This window comes from Aaosphaeria arxii, assembly GCF_010015735.1.
Source record: "Aaosphaeria arxii CBS 175.79 unplaced genomic scaffold BU24scaffold_4, whole genome shotgun sequence".
NCBI lineage: Eukaryota > Fungi > Ascomycota > Dothideomycetes > Pleosporales > Aaosphaeria > Aaosphaeria arxii.
The window spans coordinates 363,849-388,017 of NW_022983477.1; the positions used below are offsets into that span (position 1 = coordinate 363,849).

The 24,169-nt window shown below is 51.4% G+C and overlaps 9 protein-coding genes across 9 annotated transcripts; 3 read left to right on the forward strand and 6 right to left on the reverse strand.

Annotated features, from left to right (window-relative positions):
- Window positions 1-2: 2 nt before the first annotated feature.
- On the reverse strand, window positions 3-1,951 carry BU24DRAFT_450068 (uncharacterized protein; the record flags this gene model as incomplete). The annotated part of the gene is made up of 2 exons (XM_033530997.1): window positions 3-334; window positions 401-1,951. The coding sequence occupies 2 exons, from the start codon at window positions 1,949-1,951 to the stop codon at window positions 74-76; spliced, it is 1,812 nt and encodes a 603-aa protein (XP_033383670.1). The 3' UTR covers window positions 3-73.
- A 1,740-nt stretch (window positions 1,952-3,691) lies between these two features.
- On the reverse strand, window positions 3,692-4,075 carry BU24DRAFT_461582 (uncharacterized protein; the record flags this gene model as incomplete). Its single annotated transcript, XM_033531901.1, has 2 exons — window positions 3,692-3,925; window positions 3,983-4,075. 2 exons carry the CDS (start codon window positions 4,073-4,075, stop codon window positions 3,692-3,694), a joined length of 327 nt encoding a protein of 108 aa, XP_033383671.1.
- A 393-nt stretch (window positions 4,076-4,468) lies between these two features.
- Window positions 4,469-6,052, reverse strand: BU24DRAFT_421629 (S-adenosyl-L-methionine-dependent methyltransferase). The gene is made up of 3 exons (XM_033527774.1): window positions 5,973-6,052; window positions 5,566-5,925; window positions 4,469-5,512 (listed from the first exon to the last, which is right to left on the reverse strand). Exons 2-3 carry the CDS (start codon window positions 5,847-5,849, stop codon window positions 4,675-4,677), a joined length of 1,122 nt encoding a protein of 373 aa, XP_033383672.1. The 5' UTR covers window positions 5,850-5,925; window positions 5,973-6,052; the 3' UTR covers window positions 4,469-4,674.
- Window positions 6,053-7,493: 1,441 nt separating this feature from the next.
- Window positions 7,494-9,505, forward strand: BU24DRAFT_480130 (monosaccharide transporter-like protein; the record flags this gene model as incomplete). The annotated part of the gene is made up of 4 exons (XM_033533110.1): window positions 7,494-7,910; window positions 7,959-8,318; window positions 8,372-8,753; window positions 8,805-9,505. The coding sequence occupies exons 1-4, from the start codon at window positions 7,770-7,772 to the stop codon at window positions 9,503-9,505; spliced, it is 1,584 nt and encodes a 527-aa protein (XP_033383673.1). The 5' UTR covers window positions 7,494-7,769.
- Window positions 9,506-10,329: 824 nt separating this feature from the next.
- On the reverse strand, window positions 10,330-13,159 carry BU24DRAFT_441116 (MFS general substrate transporter; the record flags this gene model as incomplete). Its single annotated transcript, XM_033530416.1, has 6 exons — window positions 12,461-13,159; window positions 12,184-12,329; window positions 12,012-12,121; window positions 11,814-11,959; window positions 11,067-11,753; window positions 10,330-10,374 (listed from the first exon to the last, which is right to left on the reverse strand). Exons 1-6 carry the CDS (start codon window positions 12,827-12,829, stop codon window positions 10,330-10,332), a joined length of 1,503 nt encoding a protein of 500 aa, XP_033383674.1. The 5' UTR covers window positions 12,830-13,159.
- Window positions 13,160-13,375: 216 nt separating this feature from the next.
- On the reverse strand, window positions 13,376-15,674 carry BU24DRAFT_175491 (Actin, gamma). Its single transcript, XM_033521564.1, has 8 exons — window positions 15,563-15,674; window positions 15,362-15,424; window positions 15,211-15,241; window positions 15,002-15,057; window positions 14,838-14,868; window positions 14,004-14,775; window positions 13,714-13,945; window positions 13,376-13,658 (listed from the first exon to the last, which is right to left on the reverse strand). The coding sequence occupies exons 2-7, from the start codon at window positions 15,366-15,368 to the stop codon at window positions 13,715-13,717; spliced, it is 1,128 nt and encodes a 375-aa protein (XP_033383675.1). The 5' UTR covers window positions 15,369-15,424; window positions 15,563-15,674; the 3' UTR covers window positions 13,376-13,658; window position 13,714.
- A 1,947-nt stretch (window positions 15,675-17,621) lies between these two features.
- On the forward strand, window positions 17,622-18,902 carry BU24DRAFT_421638 (Fes1-domain-containing protein). Its single transcript, XM_033527775.1, has 2 exons — window positions 17,622-18,264; window positions 18,346-18,902. Exons 1-2 carry the CDS (start codon window positions 17,872-17,874, stop codon window positions 18,580-18,582), a joined length of 630 nt encoding a protein of 209 aa, XP_033383676.1. The 5' UTR covers window positions 17,622-17,871; the 3' UTR covers window positions 18,583-18,902.
- BU24DRAFT_175477 (uncharacterized protein) lies at window positions 18,629-19,682 on the reverse strand. The gene is made up of 2 exons (XM_033521563.1): window positions 19,354-19,682; window positions 18,629-19,269 (listed from the first exon to the last, which is right to left on the reverse strand). The coding sequence occupies exons 1-2, from the start codon at window positions 19,534-19,536 to the stop codon at window positions 18,952-18,954; spliced, it is 501 nt and encodes a 166-aa protein (XP_033383677.1). The 5' UTR covers window positions 19,537-19,682; the 3' UTR covers window positions 18,629-18,951.
- A 175-nt stretch (window positions 19,683-19,857) lies between these two features.
- On the forward strand, window positions 19,858-23,779 carry BU24DRAFT_491595 (P-loop containing nucleoside triphosphate hydrolase protein; the record flags this gene model as incomplete). The annotated part of the gene is made up of 1 exon (XM_033533813.1): window positions 19,858-23,779. The coding sequence occupies exon 1, from the start codon at window positions 19,991-19,993 to the stop codon at window positions 23,777-23,779; it is 3,789 nt and encodes a 1,262-aa protein (XP_033383678.1). The 5' UTR covers window positions 19,858-19,990.
- Between the last annotated feature and the right edge of the window lie 390 nt (window positions 23,780-24,169).

The following is a 24,169-nucleotide window of genomic DNA, read 5'->3' on the forward strand; positions in this document are numbered from 1 at the left end:
TCCCACAATTCCCATTTCATCTACAATACATCCAACAGACCCCCTCACCGGCCCTTGTTCTCCCCAGATACTTCTAGTGCGTCTTTTTCCCGGGAAGACGAAGGTGATTCCCGAGCACACACAAGAAGTAGACAATGCAGATCAGCGGAATCATCCAAGCACTCATCATGAAGTTGGACAACGACGTGTCATTGTACCGCAACAAAGTGATCAAGCACAACCCCACACTGAATGCCGCATTGGCACCCAGACGGATGTATTCAGACATGCGTCGTCCAGACTTCGGAAGCGACAGGAAGCCGCAAATAGTGATGAAAAGGAGCGACAGGCCGGCCTGGAGACGAAGAGCATTAGTCACTGTCTGGGTTTATTGACAAGGGGCGAGGATGTATGAACTTACCGTGACGAAAACGTATTCAACGACCAAGTTGAACACCTTTCCATACTGATTGAACGTGGTATCAAAATCCAGCTTCTTCTCTTCACCACCCTTATCCATCTTTGGTGCCTCGATGCCCAGACTCGTGAACAGAACATCCGCAGTCGAAGCAATGAGCGTGTTGATTCCATCCACCAACTGGGATTCCGCCGTGGTGTTCGTGCTCGAGGCAATCAGATTATCGTAGCCCTCTGCCATGTTCGTAGCTGCTTCGCTGGCGACTTCCAATGCATGGCCGACGTCCATGCCTTTCGGCACGTAGTCGAAGACGTTGTACTTGGAAACGTCATAGAAAGCCTGGGCGTACACCGTTCCATTCTCGTACACGTGGTTGTTTAGGTTGGTTTGCACGTCCATCCATCGTGAATTGACATCGTTCAAAGCCTCGATGGCCTGTCTCCAGATGATGAGATGCGAGACACCCTGCAGCACGAGCACGATGCCAGTGTGAAGTGGGAAGTGCACAAACGACCACAACTGCTGCTTGATCGTGCCAAAATGCTCTTCCTGCAATCGGTCGAAGTACAACATGTACAAGAAGTAGATGATCAGGATCGCGGCGATGATCTGGCCGATGACGGCGGCAGACCACAGGTACTCCAACTTCACGATCTTGGAGATGGCCTTGCAGATGACGATGATACCCTCGCCGAGGATGATGAGGGTCAGGAGCGACATTCGCTGCACCATGTGTGTGCCCTTGAAGGAGATGAGGCGCCAGATGCAGGATATGCTGACTGTGAGGATGGTTTCGATTATGCCGATGACGTACCAGGCGATGTAGGCGTTGGATTTCTGATACACGCCTTCGAGGAGACCAGTTTCTGTGTTGAGAACCTCCTTGGTGTGAGGGAAGACTGCGGTCAATGCTCCGTAGAGGATGGCGGCAATGAGAGTAGATGCCATGATGATCGCGAGTGGAACGATGGTTTTCTTGTACACCCTGCTGTAGAACAGCGTAACGCCATACTGGCAGAAGAGCGTCAATCGAGAAACCATCAAGATGAATCCGAAAGCACGGTAGATCTTGTAATCGTAGATCTCCTCACCGGGCTTCCACTGAGGTCCGATGACGGCGAAGCCAACCATGACGCCGAAATGCAGACCCTTGGCGATTCGCTCGAAGAGGGAGTCGCTGCTAAAACGCACATCGTAGAGGGAGGTTTGGTACCAGGTGAGCCATAGAAGGGAGAAGAAGCCGATGTATGCTGTCAGTGTTTTGGACGAGTTGATGTCGAGCATGGCAGTGAATGTCGTGAGATTGGCAACGAAGAACAGATCGTAGAACAATTCAGCTGTTGTGGCTTCGGCATGGCGGTGGAAGGATGGACTATCGTGTAAATCGCAGTCGGTATTGTTGAAGGGTACGTGATTGGCATCGGTGTTTGTGGATTTCTGATTCTCCTCATCTGAAGAGGCCGAATCTTTATGGCTATGGTCGGCATGTTGCAGTGGGGATGCAAAGATGCCGAGAGACTTCCTAGCCTCGGAGTGATGCGTTTCGTGACCCATTGCTGGCTATATCGTGATTCTGGACTTGGTTGAAGAGGCTCGCGAGTTTTTGAAAACGGCGTATATCAATCCTATTAGAATGATGAAGATGTATGCTACCATACAAGTAACAAGACAATCCCAAGTTGCGTGATCCACAATTGAAGGAGTTGGAATGAAGCAGATGATAGATGCTCTCTCCATCGCGAGCATCCATTGATTTAAAGAAATCATTTTTCGTCTACATAAACCAAATCGGACATTGGGCATCGGGAAGCAAAGCGTGGCTTACATCCCCCAACTGGACTTGCCAAGTATCTCGAACTGAGCTGAACGGGGGCGAGTATGGAAACCGAAAACGCTACATGTATGTTCGTCTAGGAACATTGTTGATTGGTCAAGAATGTTCCATGCCTGAAACGGGGTCGGGAGGCATGTGCTGAGTGCTTGAACTGGATTAAGAAAACGGGCAGTGATTACAACATCAGCCCAACCACGTTTTATGCGGTCTACCGAATCTTCTCATTTGTTATGATTGTAGTATATGGAAACAAAACGCCTCATATGCAACGTGGCGAGACATACAATTTGCGGTGATGTTGCTACGACGTGTAGATCTCGAGACTCTGAATTAAAGTTGATACTACTCCATACTAGTTGACGATCATATACTCAACAACACAAAGCGCGACCAAGTTTTTGACGAAAGACACATAAAATTAAAGTTAAAAATCATACTCTGATCCCCCACACTCCTTCTCCAGCCCAAAATTTCTGCCCCGATTCCATACAACCTCGAGGCTGATTATCCACCAAACACAGCCTCACCGATGCTCTTCCCCATTGGGAAAATGCGCCAACCACGCAGCCGTCCCACCAACATTTCTGCCCCCAAAAGGAACCAGTATATGCCAGCACTTCCACCCCCTCGAAGCGTGCTGACTTAATACAACATTTGAAGGATCCTTAGATTCCATCACCGAAACCACGGCGGCGGAAGAATGTACGGTAAGGCTGAGTCGATCTGTAGAGTCTGGAATCATGCATGGATGATCAGCGTGATTATGGCCCGATACTCTAATTATAGAGCCAAGTATAGTTTATTTGGTCTCCTATGTCGCCGTCACCTCTTGTTTTCAAGGGGCTGCACGTTCATGGCCCCAATCGAGCGAAGATGAGGTTCCACAACTAGCGACGTGGACGCTTTCACTCCCTTGGGAAACATGTCTCCGGCAATTGTTCTGGAGCCCGACATCTGATCGATGTTTCACAGCATCGACGTTGAGGCAAACGTTCGCTAATAAGCTTTTGGAACCCTGCAATGATCTCGATTAAGCAACTTGTTGCTGAGAGTCGTCTGTTAATTCCACTTCTGACATAGTGTTGTAGTTGCACCGATGTCCCCGACTATATTCTTCGGAGATCATCAAGGTAACGGTAGGTATTCAGCGTAAACATTATCAGTTGGACCATTCTTACTTATCATACTGTCGCTAAAGTCATAGAAAATATCGTAGCATGTATCGCTTATGATACAAAGTCAACCCAGAATGATGCCACCTAGTACTCTGATCATACAGCAATGCCGCTCCAACAACACTGATACAAAGCCATCTCATGCATGATTCCCAATCTTCGCCCCCAAAACCCAATCCCAATCCTTAACTCCAAACTCCCAATTCCGTGTCGTAAACCCATAAGCCCATAAAATCGTGTCCCTTTCATAACCCTCATGAACCCAAATCGTTATTTCATGTTCCCTTACAGCCCCATCCCAAATCCAAACCCCAGCCCCACGAACCCCACAACAGCGAATACGATCATCGCGGCCGGTCCATCGCTACCGCCAGTCCCCGGTCCCGCCCCAGCTTCTTGAGGTACGACGTCGATATTCGCAGCGACGTGGGGGACGGATGTTGGGACTGTTGTGAGTGGTTTGGTACTCGGGATGGATTGGGTTGTCGGTTTGAAGGGTAGGTGGATTTGTGGTGGTTGCTAGGTGAAATGTGAGCGGTTTGGCAGTGTGGATGCACGGGATGGTTGGAGACATACTCTCTGTGGACTGAAATTGAGATTGAAGATTGCGTGGGTTGTATTTGCAAGGAAGAAGATGGTGAAGAGTGATATTAAAAACCAGATACGCATTTTTGTGAGATTGCGGAGGAGTGGAGAGTTGATATGTGGACTCGTGACCGTGGTTCTTCGGAGTCTTTGGCGATGATGTAGAATAGCGCGAAATCGTATATCAAGACCTTGATGAATGTACATACAACAGGCGGTACGCTCGATTAATGCTTGATCTCAATGTGAGATGTATGGGAACTCGCGAAAGCAGAACGAAGAAACGAAAGACGTGGGACGACGACACGACTTGATTCTATAATTGGTAGATGCTGAAGAGGCTCGCTCGCTCGCTCGGATGCGGATGAGGGCGGAGGGTTACGAACATGCGCGCATTAGCGATTGTACTTCTCGTATTCGAAATACACCAGTCGTCGTTCATCGGAGGCATGTCATGACAAAAGGTGCGTTCTAGTTAAATACTTTAGGTTCATAGAGAATGAGCATATGACGCGCATAGGTAACACATAGGCCAATGAAGCACTAGTGTAATGGTTCCACATGACGTGCGCCACTGATGTATTCGTAGTACGAGGTACTAGGACTTTCTATTTTGATGATACCCCGGATTATCCGACTGAATAATTGCAGGCCGTTGAAGAAAAGATTGTGAACGTTCCCTTCTAAAGCGAGACCTGTTGTTGCTCCAATGTGCCCTGCATTGGTGCAGGCATACCAAGCCAAGATGCACCTACACCACGGTACAACAGTACCGAGCGTCCATTGCCAGCACCAATGATAGGGAAGCAACTGCGATCTTTTGATATGTTTTCAGGTACCTGTTCCAGATCATCTTGATCAGGCTGATCCCGCCAGATCTCGATACCATCGAACGCATTAGTCTTACGCGCCAGATGGGCAACACGTACAGCCTGGTCCAGGTCTGCCACTTCAAATAGAACAACTTTCGCGTCGATTTCTACTGCCGTCGCAAGCAGGCGCGGGTAGAATGCGTCTCCTTGCTCAGTGTCGGTGCCTCCAAGCTCGGCCTTGGGGACCAACGCGAGCTTTGGCTCGAAGCCACGGACAGAGCGTGTTGTTGTTTTCCAATATGCAGATGGCGAAATATAGGGAGGGTTTGATATCAAAATATCCCACTGCTTAGGTTTGCGGTTCAATTCTAGTGCCGCTTTCAAGGAAGGGAGAACAGAAGGCACATCGTTGTCCGGTTCTTTCAGGATATCTGCGCGCATAAACTTCATCAAGTTTGGTACAATTGCGGGCTCAGTCTTCTGTAGCTTTCTCAAGTTACTTTTCGCCAGGTCGAGAGCCTTCGTTGAGATATCAACTCCAAGACAATACACTTGTATATCTCTCCGAGCTGCATGAAGCTCATGTTGGAATAGAAGTGGTATGCAGCCCGTGCCAGTACAAAGGTCCATTACGTGCAACTGAGAAGGGAGGTTCTTCGCACGTTGTAACAGTTGCGCAAGGTATGTGACAGATGCTGCCGTCTCTTGCCTTCCAATACGTCAGCTCCAAGGTACAGCTGGTGTAAACGGTGTATTCCAAACCTCGGTATCAGCACTCCTGGCCGACATTTGATTTCCAGGTCGCCAAAGAACTCTGTTCCTAATATGTACTGTAGCGGCATTCCCGTGGATCTTTGTTCCACCATTTTCCTCAGTAATCCATCGTGGGCCTTGCTGTTAGGCCTCGAGAGGGTATCGGCATGCGCGCGGAGCCATCGGAGCTCGTTTTGAGCAGCGTGGACATCTCGACATTGCTTGACAAGAGGAGGAAGTAAATGATCTACGGCGCGGGCTTTCCAAAGGAGGCTATAGGGCAATCGTGGCATGTCATCTCATGTTGCGGTCGTCGGTGGAGTGGGACTTCGGATGATCTACTCAGTGGAGAAGTACTTGAGATGGGCGCTTAGACAAATCAGCAAGCTACAGGTACTCAGTAAAGCAACACAAACCTGTAGTATATAGCTACACAGTTCCCTATGCGTGCTGGTTGCAATCAAACTGCCATGGAGACGTGTTACTCGTGGTGTGCATGGAAGCTCCAGTTGTCCCACATCGAGAGCTTGAGCTCTCGTCTTAACCTATCCGAAAGAGGCTAGTCAACCTAGGCCGCCATGAAGATCGAGTATTAGACTTATGGAAAAGGATACCAGAGCATCCACAGTATTTCTGCGAATTCAAGTAATAGACAGATAAAGAATAGAATTGGTTTGTAACTAGTCCTTTCGTCCTACATTTAATACCAATGACCGATTTCTAGGATGCTTAACAGTTCTACTGGAACAGTCTTGAGTTGATGAAATCGAATAGCATATTGAAATGCTATTTCGTCGAAAACGCATGAAGTTCTATGGATTTAATCGTTAAAGGATCAGATCAGTCTCGGTGTTAGTAGGATATTTGGGACGACTCAAACTGAGCCCGCCCATTTCTTATCTGCTCCTATTGTATCTCTGACAATACAGTATCCAATTGAACAAGGGTCTATAGCATTGCTGTACGCTGTCCGCTGTCCGGCTTTAAAGATTGAACATTTTCAAAAGATCATTCAGTACTCTATACAAGAACATATATCGTTGCATATGAAATCATTCTTTTCCTTGTTGCTGATCATCCGCGCACGAATGTTGGCGACATTGGATTCGTCCTATCCATGGAGAACGCTCTGGATGATACAGCGGAACCTAGAAACCAGGCACCCAGGGAAACATGACGGGCTTGCCACCTTTTGGGGGTCACAACAACAACAAGGGCCATTAATCGTGCTGTCCAGACTTGCAAGGCAACTTGCACAGGCGGAAAACGCATCGATTCCCGTTCTCCTCAATGTCGTCGCCCGAGGGTGACGGGCCTTACAGCTGTACTTGCGCATCCATTGCTGGACTAACGTATGTCCATTGCATTAGCGACGCCAGAAGATGACTGCAACGCGGCTAGAGGCGACTCCATGGGCCTCGATGAGATGATACCGACGTCCTGCGGCGCTGGCACGCTGGGCTAGAGTCAAGACAAGCTTTCCTGCCCCCGCTAAGCCGGAAGGGCTCCGTACGAGTCGCGCCCCGTCGACTCCTCCCCCAACACTAAGACAGCTTCCCCATGATTTCCCCAGCTTTGAGTCGAACTGCCGAAAAGCCACCGTCGTGAGGGCCAGACTACACGTGCGGTTTGGATGTGGATTGTGACTGTGCGCTGGTGGGGAAATTCTGGGAGGAGCTGGAGTAGGTTGGATGTTGAGAAGTCAACAATGGGGTCAACAGAAGATCGCAACAGAAGTCGAAACAGAAGTCGAAACAGCTGTACCTATAGCCTCAAGGGTTCGGAAAAATCAGCGGACGACGATCTATAAATCCCTCAACCCAGGGCATCGGGCCTCAGTTGGAGTACAATCCAATGCTATTGCTCCGGCCCTGCGGCATGCAATTTGATGCAAAACGGTTTTGCAATCTGGATGCTCTTGCCCATAACGATTCATGTACTTTCAATAAGGCTCCCCACATCGAATATGGATAAGGTGCCAAGTATCATCCGCCCTTGGCCAATTGAAGGAGTGTGATGTGTGGGGTCCCCGCTCGTTGTACACATTGCACAGCGTAGCGAGCCCATGTGAGGCGTTCGGCATTTGGGTAAATACATCTGCCTTTCACCCAGCCTGGGCATTGATCTGCAGGGCTATAAGGGTCCTGAGGTCGCGGAAACAAAATGTTTACCGCCGGTATCTTCACGCTCACACAGAAGTGCATTGCAGCATCATGACAGAAGTCAGGCAAGAATCATGGAAGGATCACTCGCGACTGTTTTTGGCCGCGGGTGTCATGATCCTTTCCCCTTTCCAGTATGGAATTGACTTTGGCATGATTGGAGGTCTGCAGGCCATGCCAGGTTTCCTCAAGGTGCGTTAGATTTGTTCACTTTGAAAGTCACGATGCTGATCTAGCTAGATCTACGGATACCAATGCCCAACGTCCAAGTGTCCTGGAGGATGGAACATCCAGACAGAGCGACAGCAGTTGATCTCATCTCTCATGACGTTGGGAGCATTTATCTCTGCCGGCTTCGCAGGCGTTGCAGCCAACAAGTTAGGACGTAAAGCTTGTCTCTGGATTGCGTGCCTCGTCTGTACTGTTGCCAACATCATCATGATGACCACGACACACATTGGCGCACTCTACGTCGGCCGTCTTGTTATCGGTCTCGCGAACGGCTACTTCATGACCTTCTCGCAGCTTTACATCCAGGAGAGTAGCACCGCAAAGTACCGTGGACTGTTCCTGACTGGCTTCCAATTCTTCACTTCTTTGGTAAGTGATGGGTCCACCTCCTTTCATCCGATTTTGCTAACACATATACTCAGGGCACGTTGATCGGTACCATCGTCGACTGGGCTACTGCAAACAGGCCCGACAAGTCCTCCTACCTGATTCCACTCGGACTTATCTACGTCGTTCCGTTCTTCATCTCCATAGGCATGTGGTTTATACCCGAGTCCCCTCGCTGGCTCATCCTGCAAGGCCGATACGCGGAGGGTAGAGACGCACTCGAATGGCTCCGTCCACAAGGATACGATTTCGAGGCCGAAGCCGCAGAGATTCAGGCCGCAATTGACAAGGAGAAGGAATCCAGCTCGGGCATTGGACCACTGGACATGATCAAGAACCCCACCGACCGCCGCCGTACCGTGCTCGCTGTATGCGCCGTGACTCTGCAAGCCGCTTCAGGCGCCATGTTCATCATCGGTAAGTCCACATCCCCACCACCCCCGGCACTCCAACTAACCCCCTCCCTAGCATACAAAGCCTACTTCTTCAAGATGGCCAAGGTCTCCGACCCCTTCGCCATGACCAACGTCCTCAGCACCATCGGCATAATCGCCATCCTCGCCAACTCCCTCATCATCATCAAATTCGGCCGGCGCCGCGTACTCCTCATGTCCGGCCTCATAATCTGCGGCATACTGCAGCTCATCGTCGCGGTAGTCTACGACAAGAAGCCCGGCACCAAGACCACCGGCACCGTCATCGTCGCCTTGTCCTGCCTCTACATGTTCAGCTACAACGGCATGATAGCCACCTACGCCTGGCTCGCCGGCGGCGAACTCCCGACCCAGCGCCTCCGCTCCTACACTTTCGGGCTCGCGGCCGCGGTGGGGTTCGCGGGTGCTTGGCTCACGACGTTCACGGCGCCGTACTTTATCAACCCGGCTGCGCTCAACTGGGGCCCGAGGTACGGGTATATTTGGTTCCCGTCCTGCGTGATCGGCGCGCTGTGGGTGTTCTTTTATCTGCCGGAGGTCAAGAACCGCACGTTAGAGGAGATTGACGAGATGTTTGAGGCGAGGCTGCCCGCGAGGAAGTTCGCGTCGTATAAGTGTGTGGGTGTGATTAATAATCTAAACGCGGAGGCGAGGAGGAGTATTGAGGAGGAGAAGGAGGTGCAGGTTTTCAGGAGCGAGAAGGTGGCGGCTGAGACGACGATATCGAAAGAGTAGTGGATAACTATGCAGAGTGGACACTTCAGACTGCTTTAGATAGCGTCTGTGTTTAGGGTAGCATGTTCGCTATACAGGGCGAGCAGACAGAGTCTAAAGAGTTATTTGAACTAGTTCTTCAACTCTTCAAATAAAATGCATAAGCCAGTCTTCGTAATCCTTCCTCTCCTACAGAGGTCCATAATGTGCAACACATCTACGTCAAAGGATCACACCCTCCTGTCCGTCCCACAGCATCTAAATTTCACAATCATCACTATGTTAAAAAACTTATTGCCATATTCAAATCTTACCAAATAACTCCGTAGATGTCCGGCATGACCAATCCAATACCATTTCACGTCACCAAATAGAAACTTACCAGGCTATCCCGTAAACTCTCGTGTCCTCATTGATCTGAATCTAGCTAATGATCTTGTTAAAGAGGTACATCGACATTTTCTATTGAAGAAAAAGAATAAGTGAAGACCTCCCCGTAGTCCATCTGCCCCTTTCTCTTTGTTCTCTCATTCCGAAACGTTGAATCCTCTTGCAAATCGAATGCCCCTGAGATTCAAGCAAACATCAAGACGTCATTGTAGGAATCACCCTAAACACCACACACAGACTATCACGAAAATTCCCAATCCCAATCCCAGCCAAACATCAATTAAAACATCAACATGGAAACCCACAAAAACACCAAACAGCCGTCACTCCAATGTCCTCAATTCTACAACCCAAAATTGGGAGCGAGGGCCTTACCGTATGGCGTCCATTCAACAGACCAATGTGACATAAACATTCAAACCCTTACCTCCCCACCAATCCCCGCTTTTCTATCTTCAGTATCTTGCTGCACATCCTACACCCTGCACCCTATGACCTATCTTTCCATTCTTCTTACTAAGTACTAGAATGGGTAATGTTTATTTCCCACTCACCAGTATCACGGACGTAAAATCAAACAGACCTCCCTCACAAGAGTAGCGCAAGAGGGTCAGTGCAGGAGTGCCCATGATTGAAGGTTCATTTTCATGATACATTGTATATCAAAGGATACAAGAAAGAATGAATGACTTTTCTATTTTGTATGTACTATCTCGGTCTACACCCCATCCATCTATCCGATCTCACCAGATGGACCGGGAATTGATCGTGTATGTTCTTGATTATCCAACGTTGACGATGTAAACAATATCGCAGCCTTAGAGAATAACGGAGACCGAGAGGAACAACCCAAACAAGAGCAAAACTGTAGAGGAAAGCTCTAGGGTGTCTATGTGACAGAATTATAGAATAGAATGGAAGCAAGAGATAAACTTTTGAAGCAATAGGAGAAACATGATGACTTTTTTTGGACGTCCAACAACAACGAAGAACTCCGTGAAAATGACGACCCTTGCTTTCTTCTTCTGAAAAAAAAAAGCCCAAGAGATCGAAAGAGACAGCGGAACGGAACCGTCAACAACAAAACGACAACGACGGGATGATACTTCTCCAAGATAGACGAAACCAAACAACAGCACGTCCTTCATCCTCAAGCCTCCTCCTCCCCCTCCTCCCTCTCCACCACCCCAACCCGTCCCCACGCCTTCTCAGGCAACCACTTCAAAACCGGCCACAGCCCCACCGCCAACGCCGTAATAACCACCCAAAACAGCTGCCCCTCCAACACCCTCCCCTTAACCCCCGCGGCGTACAAACTCGCCCCCAGCGCCGGCACCACCGCCCGCAGCCCACTCGACATCGCCAGCGCGACGGCGTTCAGCGTGCCCAGCGTGTGGTGGCTCGGCGCGATGTCGTTGATCGCGAGCTGCATGGCGGTAAACGCCATCGCGACGCCCGAGCCGATCACGACGACGGGGGGCGAGAGCGTCCAGAAGAGGAGGGGGTGGTGCGTGCGGAGGAGGAGGTTGGCGAGCGGGTTGATGAGGAAGAAGATGGGCCACATGAGGGCGCAGAGGCGGAGGGTGCCGATGGTGCCGGTGCGGCGGTGGAGCGGGGGGAAGGCGAAGAGTAGCCAGAGGGCTTGGGATACGCCGTTGACGGCGATGGCGCCGCCGATGAAGGAGGGCGAGAAGCCGATTCCGCCTAGGTCGATGGGGGTGTATAGGAAGACGGGGTTGGCGGCTGTGAAGGCGAAGGCGAGCGCGAGGATGTAGTTGTAGATGAAGAGGACGCGGCCTATGCCTGGGTGTCTGAGGAGTTCCATCGTTGACATTGTGGGTTCCGGGGTGTGGCCTTTTCGGTGGTGGAGGTGGAGGGTCTGAGGGTGGATGTTAGATATGATGGAGAATGAATGGATTGATGTGGGATGGGAACGTACCTCTCGGACGAACAGAGCAGATAGGATAGCGGCGGTGGCTCCAATAATAGAAGTGACAAAGCCAGGCAGAGCATAAGGATATTCTTGGAAGAACTTGATATTGCTAAAAATGGGATATTTCAGAGCAGGTCTTTCAAGAGCCGCACCTAGAAGCGTGTTAGTAGGTATTCCTGTATATCGAGGTGTGTGTATACATACCGAGCATAGGCCCTAGAAAGATACCCACGTTGCCAGAAAACGCAAAGTAACTGAATGCTTTGGCTTGTGTCTTCTTAGTACTATTCTCCGTAATCATTGCTCGCACCGTCCTGCCATCCAATTAGCTCAGTGATCACTCTCCCTACAATAGTCGTGAGATAATCGAACTTACACCAAAGTCCCCGAAAACACTCCCGCGATGCACCGGAAGAGAATCATCTGCCAAATCGTCTGGCTCATTCCAAAAAGCGCCATAGAAATCGAGATACCGACCAAAGAGAGAACGAGACATGGCTTTCTCCCCCATCGATCCGCAGCCTGCAATCTCGAAGTCAGTAACTAGTTGTAACCATATAATGACGGGCTGGGCACGTGAGATGGCGTTATACGTCCAACACCCGCAACGCAGAAAAACATAGCATATTTCGAAAAACAAAGTAATTACATACCTTCCCCCAAGCAATCATGACGCACATCTGCGTGACAGAGAAAAGACTCTCAATGAGCCCCGAGTAGAACCCAACATCCACCGTCGCGACGCCGCCAACCCTCTCGATCATGGTGTTGATATAAGGGAAGATGCTAAAGAACGCAATGGGCTCGACCACACGCGTGTAGCAGAGGAGGAAGATTTGCACTGTGGGCAATGGCGCGTTTTCGTCTTCATCGTCGTGTATGCTGGTGTTCAGGTCTGGTGCTGCTTCAATGGGCTCCGAGAATGTGGGTACGGGGGCGATGGGGGTCAGGAGCGGTGTTTCTTCATCGGCACTTGTTTTGATGGTCGACACGGATCCCCTTTGGGATCTTGAAGGTGCCATTGTTTGGGGATGTTTTGTTTGGTGGCGGAAGCAGAAATTCTGTTCCGTGAAAGAATAGATTGTGCAAGATGGGGTTGAGTCGATGTTGGAGTTCTTCAAGGCAATCTGACAATGGAAATCGGTGACTCAGCGGAACCAACAAAGTGAACGAACTATGAATGTGTCACGTCGGAAATACGAGTGTTTGCGCAAACGGTAAACAAAAAAGCTTATTGGCATACGTGGATAAGATATCACTATATAACGAATACTTGGGCTCGTCAAAAAGCTTAATCCAACGGCTTTGGGCAAAGGTGGTCAGGGCCTTGGGATTTTTGAGGTCGCGGTATGGGCGGGCGGATTGACACTTAAATAGCTATGTTTGAGCTTCCCGGGGGAAGCGCCCAGCTATCACGAAATATCGCATCTAACCGCATGTAGAAGCTCTCCGCAGAATCTTATGCATGCGTCTCTCGAAATCGATGTAAGACGGGTAACGGCGCTTCAAGAATGGTGCATGGGGTCAAGCTTATACGACCGGTGAGAACGGTCTTCAATGACTCAGTCACGTACACGTAAGGCAAGGCAAAACAAAGCATGCGGCAGTCAGGTAGAACAAACAAATGTAGAGGATAAAGTGTCCAGGTTCTAGGCTACAATCTTTAGGATCCTAACACACATTGACGAATGAGTCCAAGCACCTCATTTGAACCACCCAAGCTCTGGTACGCTTCGCCATTTTGTGAACAATCACCATTTGAAAAATCCGGGCATAACAGAGCGCCAACAAAAGGATGCCTCCGCTACTAGGCTTGTCAGGGCGCCGTCCGTCGTCACTCGCAAAGATACGCTGAAAAGAAAGGTCAGTCGAACGCTCGTCTCGGAACCAGCGAGGCGTTGTGTACCTTAGAAGCACTTGCGGTGGACGATGGAAGGACCGCTCTCGTCGTACTCCTGCTTGGAGATCCACATCTGCTGGAAGGTGGAGAGGGAGGCCAAAATGGAACCACCGATCCAGACGGAGTACTTGCGCTCGGGAGGAGCAATGATCTTGACCTTCATGGAGGAGGGTGCAAGGGCGGTGATTTCCTTCTGCATACGGTCGGAGATACCGGGGTACATGGTGGTACCACCAGACTAGGGAAAGTGTTAGCTCTGCGAACGCGCACACTCGAGATGTTCACTGGTTACTTACCATGACGATGTTGCCGTAGAGATCCTTCCTGACGTCGACATCGCACTTCATGATGGAGTTGAAGGTGGTGACGTGGATGCCACCGCTCTCAAGACCCAAGACGGAGGGCTGGAAGAGGGCCTCGGGGGCACGGAAACGCTCGTTACCGATGGTGATGACCTGGCCGTCAGGAAGCTCGTAGGACTTCTCCAAGCTGGAGCTCTGGCTGGCGGTCTGGATCTCCTGCTCGAAGTCCAAAGCGACGTAGCAGAGCTTCTCCTTGATGTCACGGACGATTTCACGCTCGGCAGTGGTGGAGAAAGTGTAACCGCGCTCGGCAAGGATCTTCATGAGGTAGTCGGTCAAATCACGACCAGCCATGTCGACACGGGAGATGGCGTGGGGAAGAGCGAAACCCTCGTAGATGGGGACAACGTGGGTGACACCGTCACCGGAGTCGAGGACGATACCGGTGGTACGACCGGAGGCGTACAGGGAAAGCACGGCCTGGATGGAGACGTAGAAAGCGGGAGCGTTGAAGGTCTCGAAGACGATCTGGGTCATCTTCTCACGGTTGGACTTGGGGTTGATGGGAGCCTCGGTGAGCAAGACGGGGTGCTCCTCGGGGGCCACACGCAACTCGTTGTAGAAGGTGTGATGCCAGATCTTCTCCATGTCGTCCCAGTTTGTGACAACACCGTGCTCAATGGGGTATCGGAGAGTGAGGATACCACGCTTCGACTGTGCCTCGTCACCAACATAGGAGTCCTTCTGACCCATACCAATCATGATACTGCATTATCCGTCAGTCCACGAGACCCAGGAAACCTGGGGAAAAGAGAGAGGAGCGCATACCCATGATGACGGGGACGACCGACAATGGAAGCTGGAGCAAAAAGTTAGATGGAGCTCTCGAACAGCGATTTCTCGAAATCCCGCAATCGCAGCAACCGGCGGAGGCGGTGGGTTTGGCCAACGTAGCAGCGCGAACGAGGGAGAGAGGGGGGGGGAAAACTTACGGAAAACAGCTCGGGGCGCATCGTCACCGGCGAAACCGGCCTTGCACATACCCGAACTAGAAACTGTCAGCTCGAGTCCAGGAAATCATTGCACAGCATCTGCCGCGATATAGAGCATATCCCGCGTTGTTATGGACGTGGTCGCGGCCATCGCGGATGACCCCACCGCGGCGATGCGGGTGTGCAAAATCGAGGGGAGAGCATCTTACCCATTGTCGATGACGAGGGCTGCGACTTCCTCTGTAGATGAGAAGGACAAGGTTAGCAGAGCTCATTGAGATTAATTGATGGCGCATCGAAGGCAGCCCGGATTGAGCGTTGGAGATGAGGTTTTGAGAAGGGGGCTGAGCTGGAACTTACCTTCCATGTTGGCTGATTAGAAGCTGTGAGATAGGGAGGGGGAGGATGAAATTGGGAGGGTTGCTGTAGGAATCAGAAGAGATTAGCGAGAGGTCGTTGGAGATGGATGAGACTGCAGCAACAGCAAGATGGAGGAGAAGAAGAGGAGGAGGAAGAGGAAGAGAGAGAGGTTGGATGGTGAGAGAAGGGGGTAGGGCTTACGAGGTTAGGTAGCGGGTTTGGATGGTGATGAGTGAGGTTAAGGTGCGCAGGAGTGCGAGAGAAGAGGCAAAGGTCGGTGGGTGGCTGCTAAATAAGCGGGTGCGATCTTGCCAGTTTTAGCGGGGAGGGTGGGATGGACTCCTCCTAAAGTACTAGGTACAAGATGAGTTGGTGCTGGTAGGCAGGTACTCCCAGGTAGAGGTGACAAGAATCAACAAACTTTTGACAACCACGCACACTGCTTGCTGCTTGCTCTTCTCTTCTTCCCTCTTTATAATTTGCACGGAGGAATCAAGATACGGGACAATGAGGGATCGCAACGGGAATTGACAATCCCTTCCACTTTATAAGATTGATGCCTTCTACAATGCACGCGCGTCGCATTTGCCATTGGCATTGGTAACATCTTTTTATATCTATGAAGACAAAACCCACTCCTAGGCTGCACCTTTTTGTACCTCTCGCTCATCTCTGTCTTGATACTTCCTCTTCTCGGTCTCAGCTCAGTCCACGCAAGCTCCCCGCCACAGGTGATGTCCGTCTGGTACGCCGTCATTGACACGCACCCACCATGTCCGTCAGGCAACGCCGTTAATCTCTTGGCGGAAGGTCAACCTGGTCGTCGGAGTAGATTGATGATGGCTGATGAGGATAGTATACGAGGACAAGACGAAGGAGTAGGAGGAGGATAAGAAGGCGGAAAATGGGCAGATGGCTCGCCTGGTTGCTCGTACAGTTGAGACTGGCAGAGAGGAGAGCTGTGTTGTCTCTGGCGGAGCGGGCCAGGGCGGGCCAGGCCAAGAAAGAGAACCTATTCCCTGTTATGCCACGAGTATTATTATACACGCACAGAATGTACTATGTACCGGAGTATGCCAACCATTACTCGTACAATAATCATAATAATAAGTAGTGTCAGCAGCGTGCAGAGTGCGGTGTGGTAATGTACCGTACGATACAGATACAGCAGGGCCAGTACATTGATGACATGCTTCTCCCTCATAGGAATGAATGCATACCAGCAGCTATCTACTCGCCTCTATCCACGAGTAGACAGTTACTCGCAGTTGTATATATTGTGCTACAGAGGATAACCTTGCAATCTGTAAATCCCAAGTGTCGAGTGTCTGCCATGCGTGCGTGCATGTCGTGTCTCCCTTCCGTTCCGTTCCCCAGCCATCCACCACCTACTCGTACTATCGAGCTCTCCTCTATCCCACATCCAGCCAATCCCCGTGCACGCACACACATCACCGACCCTCACCGCCTTGCTTGTTGCCCTTTTCACTCTAACGTAGCCAACTACACTTTGCCACAATTGGACTAAACGGCAGTGGGAGAGTAGGAAAAGTAGGAACCGTACTTTGTGGCCAGTCCCAGTTGAGGTTGAGATTGAAGGTCAGTGTGTGCAAGTGTGCGGTAAGTCGTAGGTGGTAGGATGGAAGCGTACACCGTAACTGTACGGCGTAAACCATGCCATGACAGAGCCCGAGCGTAACTCAACAAAGATATCCCGAGGGACCACCAGTTCTCTTTGCTAGTCAATTGAGTCTCTCCCTCGTATACCGACTGTTCACCGTCGTCACCAAAAGATGTGCATTGATGAGATGTATGACATGACGATATTTTTGATGCTATATTCTTACCCCTCTCTCTGTCCTGTCTTGTCGCTCCCGTTGGATGGTTCAGTCCGACGGATGGCGTCCCAGATTTTCATAGCTGTCTGGTCACGTGGAATGAGGGGCAATCCACATGGCACCACCCAATGATAACGCCCGCTCGTCCAACCATGGATGAGGGAACAGAGAGGCTGCACTGTCACTGTCACTGTCACTGTCTACTCCGTACCGGAATGTTACTGCGGACTTCCGCGCCACACAATCAGATCGTGCTCGCCCACGCAACAGTAATAGCTACAGATATCGATACGACAAGATGGAAACCGTCTATCAGAAGATAAAATCCAGTATCAATTTGTATTTAACGACATCAATCAAGTTCAGCCTATGTTAATCCATATATCTACCCCCTTCCCTGTCACTGTACTGTCTACTAGTAACTCGTAGTGGAAGGCTCTCGAACACTATAGTCCCTTCCGCGCGCCAAAATTTCCAACCCCATCCATCCCTGCGTCATCCTCAGATACTTTCTTTCAGATGCCTAAATAACCTCTCGTCGCAAGCACAATTCCACCCATCTGCCTAATACCACCTCCACCAACAAACACACCCACCCACACGACTCCAAACCTCCTACACCAATTCAACCAAACCCCCCGAACTACGCACTCACCAATCCCCACCCCCACCATGACCGACCCAGCCCTAAACAACCTCCTCAAATGGGGTCTCGAAAACTCCTCCGCGACCCGCGCCGCCGCGACCGACGACCAACCCGCCCCGCAGACGCAGCTGAGCGCCGACGCCGTGCGCGCGCTGTTCGGCGGGAAATCGGACGCGCAGCTCATGCTGGAAGCCATGGACGCGGTCGAGAGCGACGAGGTGGACCTCGAGAACAAACTGATCGCCTTCGACAACTTCGAGCAGCTGGTCGAGGGCATCGACAACGCGAACAACCTGGAGAACCTGGGGCTCTGGACGCGCCTGGTCGACCAGATGGCGCATGAGGAGCCGGAGATTAGGATGTATGCGGCGTGGTGTGCTGGGATTGCGGTGCAGAATAATATTAAGTCGCAGGAACGGGTATGTATTTCCTTTCCCCCATCTACCGTACTTCTATACATGTGTGGATATAGAACATGTTACTGACTATCTTTCTTCTAGCTCCTCATCCTCGGCGCCATCCCCACCCTCATCAACCTCGCAACCCAAGACAAAGACAAGAGCGTCCGCAAGAAGGCCATCCTCGCCCTCTCCTCCACCGTCCGCAACTACCAACCCGCCCTCGACGAGACCGTCGCCAAGGTCCCCGCCGAATTCAAGCCAGAGGGGAAGCTCGACGCTGAGGACATGGCGTCCGTGGACTCGCTGATCAACAAGCTCCGGGAGAACGTGAAATAAGTTACAAAACACTTACGTCTAAGCTAGACTTGAACTTTGCATTTGCATCGGCGTTTTCACTTGTTCTTTTTGGGAGGGAGGGGAGATCTGGGATATCATTAAGGTCAGTGAGGGATCCTGGAATGGAATTGGATGGGATTTATAGACGAACTTTTTATCATGATACCTCGGGAATGATGAGAATATGAAGACGAAAAAAGGGAAGGACAAAAGGAAAAGCGTATACATACATAGATATCATACCAACTCATGACGACCGCATAAGCCGGCCTTCTCTTCAAACACAGAAACAGCCATAAACCATGCATATCCCTCCCTATGATCTTCAGCTTCACCATCCCATGGCCCTCCTACTCATATTACGCTCACTCAAAGCACCCCCAAAGCCAACCCAACAACCTCCCCAAAAGCCTCCCTCGCCCCCTCGCCCTCCACAAACCCCCTCCCGAGCCCCAACCCCAACACCACCATCCTCCTCTCCCCCGGATCCCTAACCAGAATCGCGCTCGCCACCTGCGTCGCCAGCGTCTGCCCCAGCACATCGAGGCCAGCCATCGTGCCGCCTAACACCGTCGTCGCTGTTAAGTGGTGCATCGGCAGCAAATCCGAGGACGTTTCGTTGTCGTGGGAGGTATACGGCGATGTGAGCGAGGAGTCTGTGGGGGAGATGTCAAGGGGGACGTGTAACTACAAGCGCTTTTGTTAGCATGTGTACTTGAACTGGGGCTGTACGTGAGGGTTTGAGGGAAGGGGAGGGAGAGGGGGATGTACCCAGTGAGCGAGACGGCCGTCTTGGGAGATGGTTATGAGGATCTTGTCTGAGAAGTAGGTTGCGGTCGCGGTGGTGGGGACGGAGGATATGGAGGCGGTTTGGGTGCGGGTTTTCGCTGGGTAGGGGGTGCGTGTTGTGGTGTAGGGTTCTGTTGGTAGAGGTGGTGGTGCTGTTGTTGACATGTTGCTGTGGGAGGGAGGGGTGTGTGGTGTGTCGTCCAGTTGTTGAGGGATTGGGACGGTGGAAGATGAGGAGTGTGGAATTGGGTTGGTGGGTTTGGTAGGATTGGAGAGTAGAGCTTGCAATATAATTGTTACTGTTGTTGGCGATGTCCACATCCCACTTGAAGCTATGGAAAAGGTTCTGCCGCGCGTCGCCGCCTTCGGGGAAGCCCTTCCGCCGACCCGCCGATCCCCGCCCAAATTTCCAGACGTCGACGACGGACGGGCTCGAAAAAAAGTTCTAAGCAAGTCTGCGATGTGAACACTGGCAAGCAATTACCAGCTTCGCAACCGACCACAACCACAAATCGCAGACCCTTTGATCTTCTGATTCTCAATGGAGTGTTTTTGAGAATCTCTTGTTTTTTTTTCTATTTAAAAGTCTTGCAATTCTTGAAGAGAAGACGACGACGGAATGCCTAAATTCGTGCCGCGCGTGCGAAAGCACAAAGTGCTCGCGCGCCGCAAAGCCTCCAACAAATCCCACCACAACGAAGCCGACGACGACGACACCTCCACTGCCGCACCCAATGCCGTCGAGATTCTCCCCGCCGCGCAGCGCGACCACCAGCTCCGCAAAGATGAGCTCAAGAAGGAGCTCATCAGCCAGAGCGCGGGCAAGATGAGCCAGAAGAAGAAGAAGCGCATGGACAAGTACATCGACACGAAGCTCAAGAAGGAAGAGAACCTCGAACTGCTCAAGAAATTGGCGAAGCATAAGGTCGATACGAGTTTGTTTCAGAGCTCGAAGAAATTGGGCACTGGTGGGGATACGAAGAGGGAGGCGCTGCGGAGGGCGGCGATGGAGAGGAGGGCGGGTGTTGATGTGGAGAGGAATGAAGAGCTGTTGTTTGAGGAGAGGGAAGTTAGGGCGCCGGAGGATGTGCTTGTGAGGAGGGTGGAGAGTGATCGGGAGGTGGAGGGTGCTGCGCTCCCTGTGTCGAAGGCGAAATCGGGTGGGAAAAAGAGGAAGGGTACACAGGTGGAAGAGGAAGAGTCATTAGAACAGGAACAGGCTCCCGCTGCGGAGACGGAGGTTGTTACCGCTGAACCTACAACCGTTGCGTTGCCAGGCGCTGGCTTGTTCGGGAGCGGCCTCAAGCGACCTTTGGAATTGGATGGCTCTGGACAACCAGTCATCCAGACCAGGAAACGACAAAAGAAAAGCAAACCCGTTGTTGTGCAGCAGGAGCTGGAATGGGAAGGGTTCAGCAGCAATGACGATGATTCTGAAGCGGAGAGCGGGAGCGCAGATGACGCAGAGTCAGCGTCTGAGGGCTCTCTCTCTGGCAGCGGAGAGGAGGAAGACGAAGCCGATGACGATGAAGAAGACGACTCTGAATCTGAATCTGGCTCGGACAGTGACTCGGAAGAATCCGACAGTGACTCTAGCACAGCATCCGCGAAGAAGGCAGCAAAAGCAGAGCGCACGTCTGCATTCAAAGCATGGGCTACACAGCAAAGAAACGATGCAGTTGGTTTCACGCCAACAAACAACCTCACCTACGCCATTCCTCCCAAACCAGCGAACTTTCAACCCCGTCCAGTCGAATCCGATCCATTGCCACCAGAGCTCTCGTCAAACACCGCTACTGACGCGACAAGAAAAGCCTATAGTGTTGCAGTCACGAGATCGGAGGAGATACAAGATGCCAGATTGAAGCTACCAATCGTTGCAGAAGAGCAGAAGATCATGGAAGCCATCCACAACCACGACGTGGTAGTGGTTTGGGGTGCAACAGGTAGTGGTAAAACTACTCAGGTACCTCAATTCCTATTCGAATCAGGATATGGCGCACCAGATGGTCCCACTCCCGGATTGATCGGAGTGACACAGCCCAGACGTGTGGCTGCTGTCAGTATGTCCAAACGCGTAGGTGACGAACTCGGAGATGTAGGCTCGAAAGTGGCGTACCAGATCCGTTTCGACAGCTCCACCAGCGCGGATACCGCAATCAAGTTCATGACTGATGGTGTACTTCTTCGTGAGATTACACAAGACTTTCTCCTCACCAAGTACTCTGCCATCGTGATCGACGAGGCGCACGAGCGCAGTGTCAATACCGACATTCTCATTGGCATGCTCAGCCGTATAGTTGATTTGCGGGCCGACATGGTCAAGAAAGACACAACAAAGAAACCGTTGAAGTTGATCATCATGTCTGCTACTCTGAGGATTTCAGACTTCACAGGCAACAAGCGACTCTTCCGTCATGAGCCCCCGCCGCTACTGACGGCAGAAGGTCGTCAATTTACTGTCACGAACCATTTCGCCCGCCGTACGCAAAGAGACTACGTGGAAGAAGCCTTCAAGAAGGTCAGCCGAGGCCATCGAAAGCTACCCCAAGGAGCCATGCTCGTTTTCCTTACCGGACAGAACGAAATCATGCATCTGGCCAAGCGGCTGAAGCAGACCTTTGCTTCCACTTCAGACCAAGGTGCAAAGCCTGGCAAGGTGCAGTTCTCTCCTGCAGAAGTGCCCATGGAGACCGAGGATATAGAGATAGGCAGAGAGACTAGAGACTATCAGGACGAGGATGGCTCAGATTCGGAGGATTCTATCATTCTTGGGTTGGACGATGAAGATAAGGATGAGTTTGATATTGGGGAGGAAGCTGCCGAAGAGACCGTCATGAAGGTCCATGTTTTGCCGCTCTACTCACAGCTTCCGACCAACCAGCAGCTGCGCGTCTTTGAGCCGCCTCCGGATGGGTCACGTCTCATCGTCCTTGCTACCAACGTTGCCGAAACCAGTTTGACGATTCCGGGCGTCAGATACGTCTTCGACTGCGGGCGAGCAAAAGAAAAGAAATATGATCGTGTCACAGGCGTACAAAGCTTCGAGATCGGCTGGATTAGCAAGGCCAGTGCGAACCAGAGAGCAGGTCGTGCTGGACGTACTGGTCCAGGACACTGCTACCGACTGTACTCGTCTGCGGTGTTTGAACGCGATTTCGAAGAGTACGCCGCCCCAGAAATCCTGCGAACACCACTCGAAGGAGTCATTCTCCAGCTCAAGAGCATGGGAGCTCCCGTTGTCAACTTCCCCTTCCCTACACCGCCAGATCAGGACAGTCTCATTAAGGCTGAACACCTTCTTTCCTACCTGGGTGCACTTTCTACTGATGGCAAGGTTACGAAGTTGGGACACGAGCTGTCGCTCTATCCCCTGAATCCGCGATTCTCACGAATGCTGGTAATGGGTATCGCACAAGGCCTTACGGCAGAGACCATCGCGCTGGTAGCGGCGCTGTCGGTACCAGAGCTCATTGTGGCAGAGAGCAAGCTTGGTCTGCGCGAGCCTGTCGTCGATCCGGACGCCATTCGCACCGAGGCAGATAACCTGGAAGCCGAAGAGAGGTCTCGACTTCGAAAAGCCTACAATGCTGCTCAGGGGAAACTTGCAGTCAACGCGAAACAAAGCGACTGCATCAAGTTGAGCAGTGCGATCTGTGCCTACGCATACGACTCTAATCCCCAGGCATTCTGCGAGGATATGTTCCTCAACTCCAAAGCGATGAATGAGGCCAGCCAGCTCCGTCAGCAACTCACCAACATCGTCCGAGCACATCGACCGACCGCAATCGGAGCATACCAAGCAAGACTTCCTGCCCCCTCCGAAAGAACCAACGGTATCCTCATGCAAATTTGTGCCGCGGGCTTCATCGACCAAGTAGCCATGCGCGCCGACCTTGCTCCCGTTCCACCAGAACTCCCACGAAAACCCAGATCCGCCATCGATGTTCCCTACGTCACCTTGTTTGCCTCGCAAGTCGGCCGCCCGACCAGCGACGACCCATCCGAGAAATACGTCTACCTCCACCCCTCATCTCTCCTCGCTCGCACACCCGTCAAGAACATGCCAGGCTACATCATCTACTCACACCTGCAACGCGCCTCCCCCTCCACCATCACTGGATCCAAGGCACCAAAGACCCGCATGCACCCACTCACGCCCGTCACACGCCCTCAACTCATCAACATCGCCCTCGGCACTCCCCTCCTCCAAGTCTCCAAACCAAAAGGGAAAATCGCAGACGTACCGCGAACCCAGAAATCCGACCCCGAGCGCAGGGAATGCGAAGTCGAATTGTCCCTCGTGGGCGAAAAGGGATCCCAGGGCTGGGGTCTGGGAGTACGGAAAGTGCTGCAGAAGAGAGAGGGTGTCGGGAAGGGATGGAGCGTGGAAAAGATTGTTGGATAGGCATGATCATATGCTTTCTCTTCATAGCATCGCTCTCACCATGCACGCATACAATTAGAAAAGTTATCTCATATAGAGAATCTTAGATACCCTTATATAAAAAGCAATCTCTCATTTTATACCACTTACCCACTTACTGGATCCTTATGCCGCATTTTGAACGACCTACCCCTCGAACTCTTTGGACTTTGACATCACAAGGTTGGAGGATTTGGAATCTCAACAATATACATATGTAATATGTAATGACTGTGATGTCAAAATCATACCATGTCAATACCGACACAACGCAGTTACATTACAAGTACGCTTGCAGAGTGCAGATGTTACCATCCATCTAGGCAAATAGTATCGCCTACTGTTTGAAAAGCATGTCTGTCAAAGATGGGG